Source organism: Micrasema longulum, unplaced genomic scaffold (genome assembly GCF_059751315.1).
Source record: "Micrasema longulum isolate JH-2025_06_02 unplaced genomic scaffold, ASM5975131v1 h1tg000011l, whole genome shotgun sequence".
In the NCBI taxonomy this organism is placed as follows: Eukaryota; Metazoa; Arthropoda; class Insecta; order Trichoptera; family Brachycentridae; genus Micrasema; species Micrasema longulum.
In genome coordinates, this window is record NW_028277219.1 from 467,658 (window position 1) to 478,878 (window position 11,221).

The following is an 11,221-nucleotide window of genomic DNA, read 5'->3' on the forward strand; positions in this document are numbered from 1 at the left end:
CTGTTATCATTTGTTAATCATACTTGTTCATATACAAATGATGAATTAAAATACATAAATTGTAATCATTGAATAAATGACCATAAAACTTAAATTTAAACTTTAATAAGTTACTTATCTTAATAGATAAGTAATTTTTTGTTTTGTACACCATTTTGTGAAAAGGACCTAAATTATATTGTTATGGTATTTGTTACAATCAATATAAAGTAACGTTTCCACTAACCAAGTTTTGTAAAATAACCATTCAAAATAAACTTAAAAATTGCATTTTAGAATAAAAAAATATAAAAGCGCCATCTAGGAATAATTGGTTTTCATTTAGAATCACTTTAAATGATACCTGTATGAAAATAAAATAATTAACGTAAATTTCAAACAAATCTATGCAAGAAATGCAAACAAAAGAAAAATATGTGTTGTGGGGTTAGTTTAAAAAAACATTTAATTTCTAGACGCAGTTCCAACACATCAGACAACATTCACTCTCATGGGAGACAGTGTCGAGAGCGTCGACATTGTGGGCCCCCTCGGCGCTCGGCCTCCACATCCCCCCGCCCCCGACCACGCCCCCGGTCCAACCCGCCCCCGCACAGCCTGGACCTCGGGCCAGGCACCCAGTTATCTGAGGACCTTTCCCCTGAGCCCCCTCCCAGCGAGTACCACACCGTCTGTGAAGACCGCCAAACATCTAACTCCAAACTGTCTGCTGACACTTGCACCCTTCACACTGCAGAAATTAACATCACCGACGACACGACTATGGACTACGACCTTCAGCTCGAAACTCCATCTTCTTCGCAAACAGAAAACGATGCGGATGGTGATCTATCCGAGGATATAACACCCACAGCCCACAGTGACTCGGATAGTCTTAAAAATGATGAGAACGATGTTTCCACAGTTATTGACGTGATTTGTATTGAACCGGAAGATATTTTAAAAGAACCAGAAAAATAATCGTATTTTCTAGACGTTTTACTGTAATATTGATGGTTATGTTTTAGATAGATTTTATCTATTTTATACTAAATGATGTAGATGGTTTCTTAATTTTATAATGTTTATATCCCTTGTATATCTTATCAGATGGAGTACTTTAATAGCAATGCTTAGGACTGATTTATTTCTCGTGTTATGAAATAACGAAAACGTTTAGAATTCCCTAACCATTTTAGCCGTGTGATTGATGTTAATAATGATAATGTTAGGCAACCCTAGATGTCCTCTAAAATAATACTTCCAATAATAGCGCAATAAATTTTGAGTGTGTCTAATCTTACTATAAATACTAAACTTTTTTAAGACGTGTATAACCTAAGTATAAAAGACATTTTGATACGAGGTATATAATATTAGTAAATGTGATTCGGATGTTGCACTTTGAATTTATACGTGTTCACAAAATAAATGGCCTAGTGTAAGATTTTGACATTGTTATAAATAAATAATTAGGGGAATGCAACGACACAGGGTTCCACTATATTTACCTGCGATACGAGTGTATATATCGTGTACCTACCTTTTATATTTTATCAAACATTACATCACTGATGCTGGAAAGAAAAATGGTTGAATTGCATTTTGAAAAAAATTATACTCATTTGTTTTGAGTGATCTTTTGCGTGATATTGATTTTTATAATGTGAAGCAATTATTTTTATGTCGGTTATCATTAAAGTAATTACTACAGATTACTGTACAACTAATACCTGCTATGATGCTACCTGGTATGTACATCTGTTTTTATTTGCATTTCAAGTTTTTATTTTAAAGCTTTGCTGTGGTAATTATTCCGAAACTCTTAGTCAAAACTTACCTTAGATGAATTTATTATAAATTGTATTTGTGGATAGTCAGGGCAACGAGTTCATGGCGCACAGAAGGAATGGGGTAATGTGTTTTGGCGTTCACCGGTTGAGTTTAGATAAAAGTTAGCAGATCAGTATTCATAAATATATTATTTTCTTGAATATAGGGGCCCCAATTGTTATCAAACCGGCGGCATCAAAACACATTCCCGCATTCCTTCCTTACATCAAGAATTCATTTCTTAACGATGGGTACCTTGAGTTAATTTTTTATTGTTATTTATTATATCTACCTCCAACTGTATGGTTACTTAAACCAGATGTGTGAATTTCTCATCTCTTTTAATATTATGCAAAATAAACTTGTATCATAATAATCATAAATAATAAAAAAATGGACTGAAGTTGAAATGGTCGCCAATTATATAGTTTTTGATAAAATTAACACAGAGAAATTATTATCATCGTCATATCGCTGTCCGCACCCAATGGTGCGTAGAGCACTGCATCAGTACACCAAATGATTGTACATTTTGATGTAAGGCGATCAGCCTTACGTATCAGGTACCAGTCTAGAAACATGAAATATTTATTTCAGTGTAGTATACCACTTTTTCAATCCTCAAGCATGGTGGGCAAACGCGCTAACTACTGCACTACGAGATGGACTCATCTACACTTGATTTCCTTACTTAGGATATTCATCTGAGTGTTGCCATCGAATCGAGAGCACTTGTTTAGAATCGTATTTCACTCACAGAACTGTATTCTTAATCCTACATGGAGAAATTATAATCACATCATCATTTTTAATATGTTTTATAGTAAGGAGTGACTTCCTATTCTTGAATGGATAGTCGGCTGCTATGTTTTCTCTTTAGGACTTGGCTTAATTTTTTCTGATTAACACTTTTTATTTTACAAAATATACGGCACAAACCGTCTTTTACATTGCTGGTCTTAACTTCATATAATTCTATGTGCAACCAGATTCAATTTTATATTATGATTGCTTCTTTGCACTTTATTTTTTATTATTCTCTATATTTACTTGTTTAAATTTTTATTGTAAATCCCTACTATATGTCTCTTAATTCTTGCGGTAATGATCAGAGGATGTGACTTTTATACTCATGACCATTTTATAAGTGTGACCAATTTATTATACTGAGGTTATAATTTGTATTGCACACAAAATAACATTTCTTCATTAATTTTCTATTTCATGTAAACAAACATTCTTCCATTTTAAGTTCCGTTAGAGACCAAGAAATTATACCTTTCTCACGTTTACATTCACTTCTTATGTCAATATTGGTAACCCTGTATGATAAGTATAAGAAATATATTTTAGTTTTAAATAAATAGTTATGCCTTCCCAATAGTATATTGTGTCAATTACAAACTATCACCCTTGCTGTATGTCGTAAAATTCATAACGTATATGTCCGTATAGCTGTCTGAATATTTTAATTATACTAATATTTGGTATCATTGAAACGAGTGTCTCTATTGTTATAGAAACCAGCATTATTATTTTATTCTCAAATAATAAAAGTGGCCAATTAAACCAGCCAATGACAGCTCACAAGCACTGTAAATGCCTTGACATCCATATATTCTTCTTCTTTAAATTAATGTTTAAAAAGTAATAATACATTATCCCTTTTCAATTGGTTTCATAAGAGTGTGAATTTTTTTTAACCAACACAATATCAAATACGCCTGAACATGTGACTGTCAAATTATTTCAGAATGGCACAAATGTGCTGGTACCTTTTCCTTTTTCCTTCTATTTATTAATTGCTGTTGGGATCGTAATTAAAAGCTTCAGTGGGATAATTCCTGCAGTCGTAAAGGGTTATGAATATTATTTTCGCAGATTAATCTTTTAATAGACAATAATTATAACCATAGTAGGTAATATTCATGAATGACGTCATCTCTATTGAATTTATTTGAAAGCTGTGAGCATTAAAAATTTTTAATAAATTTGTATAAGCAATGAGCAATGAAAACTTTCACTTAAAAATAATGATATCTTGTTCTGTAAAAAGGCAGTACTTATAAAATAATGAGGAAGTTCAGTGCTGCTGGAAATTGGATTTAAAAATGTTTTCTTACAGGTGGTACTGATTAAAGCATTTAGTTGTAAGGTGAAGTTTCTCTAAAATGCATGAAATAATTCATAAAATAAACGAATGATAGAGTATTGTGATAGATTTCTGGTTTCTGGGTAGCCAGCCCACCAATCAAAACAACTCAATAAAGAGAACTAGTAATGTCAGTGTCAAGCGTGGAATGATTAAGAAATTAAAAAACATTAGCAATGATAATACGATACACAAAAATAAAAATCATTATGTTATTGCTTACTTTGAGATATTTTTTTTAAACCACTGCACTTCCTCATTGTGACATACTATAGTGATAATATTATGTGTACTTCTTTGTTTTTTTTCCGAGTATTTATTTAAGACCTGTTAAATATTTTCAACCTCTTTTGATACAAAAATACCTATGAATGTTTAATATTTCTTCAGAACTGTGTAAATAAAAATAAGTACCTAAGTGTATTAGATTAGTTGTGAAAATTTATTACCCCTATTGGTATGAAGAATTCATTATACCTTACCTTACATGTGACTGGATCCTTTGACATAATTATGTACTATTGTTACTATTTGTTAAATATAAATAAAATGTTTTAAACAAGTACTGTTTTTTTGTTTTTGAGTAGGGTTTTTACCAACTCTTATTTATTGTGTTTCTCATGTTGATTTTTCTAACCCTTGTAACTTTTAACATATCCTTGAATCATACTTTACGTTAAACCTAACCCACACTCGACCTGTAGCCACCGTTTAATATTGTGGATGACGGCATGGAAATTCCGGGGTGCAAAAAAGTTGTAATCATGGTTATATAGTTAGAAAATATAATATGTGAGCATATAAAAACTGATTACCACTTATTTAATCACATTTCCCAACGGATGGTGTTATCTTAGCCTTTTTACATCGAGCAATACTACAGCTAACTTCATCGTAAAGCTCATAATTAGTCTTGAAATAACAGTATATATTATTCTGCCGAAGAGTAAAAAGAATTTCCTGCCAAAAAAGAGTATTTGCTGGAAATTTGACTGCATTTTTTTAAAATCTGCAGCTGAAACACATTCGGAGCACACATGAAATTTTCATGAGACTTACAGTGACCATGCTCTATTGGAACATCACCGAACATCATCATCATCATCATCATCTCTGCTCTGCGCCATGATCAGCAGGGTGCAGTGTATTATGAGGTCCTCAAACCCAACGAAACTATCACGGGAGATCGTTATCAACTACAACGAATGCGTTTAAGCCGAGCATAGAAGGATAAACGGTTACAATACAAGGAGAAACACGACAAAGTAATTTTGCAGCATGACAACCGATACTTGAAAACCCTCAAATGAGAAGTCCTACCCTATCCGCCATATTTACCGGACATTGTGCCTTCCGATTACCACTTGTTCCTATCGATGACTCATGACCTGGCTGAGCAGCACTTCCATTCTCATAAAGGTTCATGGATAACCTCAAAAGATGAGTCGTTCTTTCGAAATGGTATACATAGGGTGCCAGAAAGGTGGGAGAAAGTAGTCATTAGCGATGGACGATACTTTTAATGACGTGTTCTTTACAATTTTTTTTAAACAAAGCATTAATTTTCATGAAAAAACAGCAAGAACTTTAACTTTATGTAAGTCCCCATTACATTTTTATATATTTATGTGTTTTAAGTACAATGTTTTGTTTCCCAATTTAAAAAATAAATAATGGTTAGTTTGTGGTTTGATTTTAAGAAACTTAGGTACTCCTCCCAAACTAAGTGTTGTTTAATAATTATTATTAAATAAAGTCATCTGTTTTATATACATGTACATATTTGATTCGGAAACAAATAAATTTCGCATATGGTCACTAGTAAAATTGATCATACCGTAGGCTAGGTCTGACTTAATCTAACTAATGCTTAATTTACAATAAAATATATATAATATAGTTCAATCTTTCTTCTTCTTTATTATTTAGGTTGAATTGTCAAGCATGCAATAAAAAGACAGAATTTCGGTTTTTTTTAATAAATGCTTATTTTATCAAACTTAATTTTTTTATTGGGTCATGCGTTAATGACCTTTTATATCCTTGCATATATTTCTCTATTAGGTGTGCTCTATTTAATCTGAGATCGAAGGGATGAAACCTCACAAAGGTTATCCATTGATCTAACAAGTTGATTTCGCCTACCCCTCTTTGTATAATCACATTCCAACATGTGTAAACCCATACATATATTATGGATAAATCAGAGGTCAGGATAATCAAATGGATCAACCTGATATAAAATTGGTTTAATTTCGATAATTGAATTAAGCCACTGGATTAAAATGTGGTATAAATAATGGCAGTTGAGATCAATACAATGTCAGTGGGCACTGAGCTACGTAGCAAGGTGCCTAGGGCTAAATTGGTTATAAATATTTACAAAATTCAATTGAAGTTTTGTGAAACTCAATCATCATGTTCTTAGAACATGATATTCTTTACAATGTTTCCGCCCTCAGGCCGGAAGCAAGGTCAACTTTTTTATCACTTACCTAATAAATAATCCTTAGTAAAAAACGTTTAATTTCTTTTTATTGTTAAATATGTTATTTTACAAATATAATTTTTTTAAATTGAGCATATTGAAATAGTAACTTAAAGAAACACAACACTAGAAAATAGAAAAACTCTTATGCTGATAAAATATATTGTTCATAATATCGACGCTGGAAAGGAAAAGTTACCAAGCGACATGTAGCAATTTTACAAAAGAGCAAATTAAATTTTTTTTATTTTTTAATTTACAAAGAATGTCGTATTTCAAATGTTTATTTAAATTATGTAGATAATCACGCAAATTGATTTTTAAAAAATTTCAAATTAATTTGTTTTACCACAATGACATTACAAATAACAAAATATTTCAAGCATGAAATTGGGACAAAATATCAAACCAGGAACCCTTGAGTAATGTTCGACATTATTCTCTTTTATTATTATTTTATTAATAATCGTGTATGAGATTTTTTTATTAATTATTAAAAAAAACTTCAATTGGCTCTTTTGCAAAGTTGCTACATGTTGCTTGGTAACTTTTTCCTTTCCAACGTCGATATGTATAACACGGTTTTTAATTAGTTTTAATTGTTTTTATTTATTTTGGAGTAGCTAACTAAAAAAAAAACAAAACTTTAAAAAAAAATTATATTTGGAAAAAGCTAAAAAGTAAAATTTTACAATTAATTACCTTGATTTATAAGTAATAAATTTAAATTGTATTCACATAGCACTTTTTATGGCAATGTAAAAACTTGGTAGAGTATTTATGATTTGTATTTTCAACCAGTTTATTTTATTAATTTACCAATATTCCGTGTCAAAGTACCAAAATTTTTTTTATAAAACAATTTGTTGTTCCTTTTCAAGTCAGTCGTGCGAGTATTTTTTATGACTTATGCACATTAGCACTTAATTCATTCTTAAGCTATGTTTTATGTGTTAATTATATTTAATTTAATTACATTTTTAGTTACATAAAACTAAATGTTTGGATTGTCAAACTACCCAATATATATGAATGGTTTGATTTTATAGAATTTCCAATGAAATACATTTTCTGGGGTGGAATGTGCCACCAGAAGAACTTAAGCAAATTCCGGAACACTGGTTACAATTCCAGGACCCCGAAGCCTCCGTACATTTCTTACTCGGGATGATCTACGCAGCATTTACGGTTGCATCAATTGTTGGAAATGGACTAGTCATGTGGGTTTTTTCAACGTGAGTATTGGATTTCGTATTTATAAAATTACATTTGGTAGTTAATACTTATCTCAATTTTTTTAATAAAAAATATGGATTTTTTCTCATATTATTTATCGCATTGAAATTGAAATAATATTTTTATTATTCTTAAAGTACTCCGTTGAGCTTCATTCATTCATTTCTTTGGATATTTATATACTTTTTATAGATTTTTTTATTCATCGTGCTTAAAACAAAAACTCTTATTATAAAAAAATACAAAAGCAGAAGTATATTCTAATTGGATTTTACCTAGTATTTAAAAATATTGCTTAATTGATTATTACTTACGTAATTAGTGATTAGTTTCTTATTAAAAAACTAAATTAATTTGAATAAAATTATTATACTAATAGGTAAGTAACATGTTTTGACTTCATTCTTTCTTTTTAGAGCTAAATCTCTTCAAACACCTAGTAATATATTTGTAATGAATTTGGCATTTTGTGACTTCTTAATGATGGCCAAAACACCCATATTCATTTATAACTGCTTCAATCGAGGATTTGCCGCTGGCGTAGCTGGTTGCCAAGCATTTGCTTTCATGGGTTCTCTGAGTGGTATAGGAGCTGGAATGACCAACGCTTGCATAGCATACGACAGGTAGTAAATTCCATAGTCATCGTTAAAACATCTTAAATGCACATTATGTTTATATTTAGGTACTAGAAAGAGTACGGGTACCTACTTACATTTATAAAATACATTTCAAATTATAGGCAACTCTCTTTGTTGGTTTTCTGATATTTAAAACTAAAATTATGACTTATTTTCCTAACAGATACAATACCATCACAAGGCCCTTTGATGGAAAGTTAACTAAAACTAAAGCCTTGTTTATGCTGGCGGTAGTTTGGGGGTATACAACACCTTGGGCAGTTCTTCCTTTGCTCGAAATTTGGGGACGATTTGTTCCAGGTTAGCAGAATATAAACAAAATTCAGCTGAAGCTTTATATTTAATAGAATCTTGAACATTTCTGACTAAATGTATTTTTTGTTTTTCAGAGGGTTACCTGACTCAATGCACATTTGATTATTTAACAAATACATTCGACAACCATCTTTTTGTTGGCACAATTTTCACATGCAGCTATGTGATTCCAATGTCTATGATAATTTATTACTATAGTCAAATTGTAAGCCATGTAATTAATCACGAGAAAGCCCTTAAAGAGCAAGCTAAGAAAATGAATGTTGAGTCCCTGAGGAGCAACCAGAACCAAGCTAACCAATCTGCTGAAATAAGAATAGCGAAGGCAGCTATAACTATTTGCTTCCTATTTGTGGCATCATGGACTCCATACGCAGTTTTGGCACTAATTGGTGCTTTTGGTGATCACAAACTTCTTACTCCCGGGGTAATTCATCTATCAGCAGACAATGTAAATGTTTTTTAAACTATTATTATTTTCATGATAAAAGTAATTACTATTGTATTATTATAGATCGCAATGATTCCTGCATGTGCTTGCAAAATGGTGGCATGTATAGACCCATATGTTTATGCCATCAGTCATCCAAGATACAGGTATTTTATTTTAATTTTAAAAAAAGCACTTTAATTGTTCTATTTTTCTATTAAATTGGGCATTAAAACTGTTTTTGTTTACTCAAATATTTTTTTTTAACTAAATAGTAAATACTTATTTTATCAATATAAAATATCGCATAGTCAAAAGGCGCATACTTAAAATTACTTTTATTACATCAATTTGGAAAAAAATCTAATTGTTATTTATTTATTATGTTGTTAACAATAAATAAGTTTGGAGCTATCTTTCATTTATGTTATAAAAAGTAATATTTTTAAAATATATATAAATATCATTTTTTTCTGATTAAAATTGTACCTATTTTATAAATTAATAGGTACCCTTTCTTTTCACATTTAAAAGCAACTGTAAATTATTTTTTTCCGATTGTATAAGTTTTCATTATTCTGCCATTCACTATTTAAATTGCACTGTTATTAAAATTATGTACGTATGTACTTAATTTTGGGCAATCCGACTCATCAACATTAATAATTATTATTATTAAAGTATTTACTAACAATAATATCACAAAATAATTAAAGAAATATATCCACGGTTAAAATTGTTTTTAATCCATACAAAATTTTAACAGGGCCGAACTACAGAAAAAACTTCCGTGGTTGGCCATCAAGGAACCATTAGAAACTGCTTCCACAACAACTGAAAGCACTCAAGCTCCTGCTGCAGCTACTGGATAAGCAATCAATAACCTCTTTTATTATTTTACCTCTTGTAAAAAGTACACTGTGATGTCATTAGTTTTGTTTATAATAATAATATAACAAAATAATATTATGCAACCCCACCGATTGCAAAAAAAGTAGCAAGTAAGAGGTAATAAATTGTTTTAACGACTCGGCACCTTAAGGACATGGAATTTCTGATCTCTGATTTAATTGAACTTGGCTTTGTTTATGGTGTGATGGATTATGGTATTAAAATATTATTTATCTGAATTTTCACTTGTTTATGTTAAGTACAAAAATATTTAATAAATGTTTGTATCATTAATATTTGAACACTTCATATCATTAATCTGATCAAATAAAGCAATGTGACAAAACATTTTTTTTAATTATTTGCTTTATTGTAATTTAGTCGGCCTCGTGGTGTAATTGTCAGCGCGTTTGCCTACCATGCAAGAGGTCTTGGGTTCGATTACCGACATGGTTGAAATGAAATATTTATTTAAACGGGTGTTTTTACACTAGAATACATAGTTGCTAGACTGGTACCTGAAGCGTAGGACTGATTAAGATACGCAGCGATTGGTGTACCAATGCAGTGCCCTTTGCACCATAAGGAGCGAAAAGGAAATGATGATGATGATAAATTATAGAGCATGTTTTATTTTATAATACGTACCCACCTAACATTAATCAAATCAGAAAAATTAATAGGTACCTACCTCTATTATCAACACAATTTACAATTGCACACACGACTCTCTCACTTAGTGTAGTTCTTTATAGAGTGAGGAACAAAGAAAATATTTTACTACCTGCATATTCCAGAATATTCTGGGAATATGTAGGTAGTAAAGTTCAAATATTCTCATCTGACCTACATAGTTAGTTTTCGTTTCCCACCTTATCGGCCTCACTCCAGCCTGACCCTTAATTTCATTGCCTGCAGACTTAAATAAAACTATTTCTTAATTCAAACCAAATGACAAACGTTTTCTGTTGCGAACATTGTTTTTGTTGTTCCTTTCCAAAATAAGTTGAATGCATTAATTATTTTATAAATGTATATTTTAAATAAATCAGTGATTTACTAATTTATCAATTATTTTGTCCATTCAGTTGGAGCACAATACATAAACGTCAACAACTGCAGGCCTAAATCATCAGATTATTACAGGTAGGTACCAAGTTAAATAGAAACCGCTGCTGAGTTTTATGGAAACCGTGCTATAAGAAGCTCGGAATTAATACAAATCAGATTATTTGTACCGTGTAACGCAGAAACCA

General features: G+C 30.9%; 2 protein-coding genes across 2 annotated transcripts in view; both read left to right on the forward strand.

Moving 5' to 3' along the window:
- The window catches only part of LOC148285705 (uncharacterized), a 60,804-nt gene extending 55,228 nt beyond the window's left edge, over nt 1-5,576 (forward strand). Inside the window, exon 9 of the mRNA XM_088233910.1 lies at nt 456-5,576. Within this exon, the coding sequence (XP_088090036.1) occupies nt 456-960 (505 nt within the window). The 3' untranslated portion in view covers nt 961-5,576. The remainder of the gene's footprint in view (nt 1-455) is intronic.
- Nucleotides 5,577-6,286: 710 nt separating this feature from the next.
- On the forward strand, nt 6,287-10,311 carry LOC148285707 (opsin, ultraviolet-sensitive-like). Its single transcript, XM_088234502.1, has 7 exons — nt 6,287-6,438; nt 7,502-7,687; nt 8,105-8,314; nt 8,493-8,629; nt 8,719-9,071; nt 9,159-9,241; nt 9,841-10,311. The coding sequence occupies exons 1-7, from the start codon at nt 6,383-6,385 to the stop codon at nt 9,944-9,946; spliced, it is 1,131 nt and encodes a 376-aa protein (XP_088090628.1). The 5' UTR covers nt 6,287-6,382; the 3' UTR covers nt 9,947-10,311.
- The last annotated feature ends 910 nt before the right edge of the window (nt 10,312-11,221 follow it).

Coding starts and splice junctions, on each gene's coding strand:
- LOC148285707 (XM_088234502.1), top strand. CDS start 6,383: ATGTTCTTAGAACATGATATTCTTTACAATGTTTCCGCCCTCAGGCCG. Junction 7,688..8,104: donor GTCATGTGGGTTTTTTCAAC/GTGAGTATTGGA, acceptor CTTTCTTTTTAG/AGCTAAATCTCTTCAAACAC. Junction 9,242..9,840: donor ATCAGTCATCCAAGATACAG/GTATTTTATTTT, acceptor AAATTTTAACAG/GGCCGAACTACAGAAAAAAC.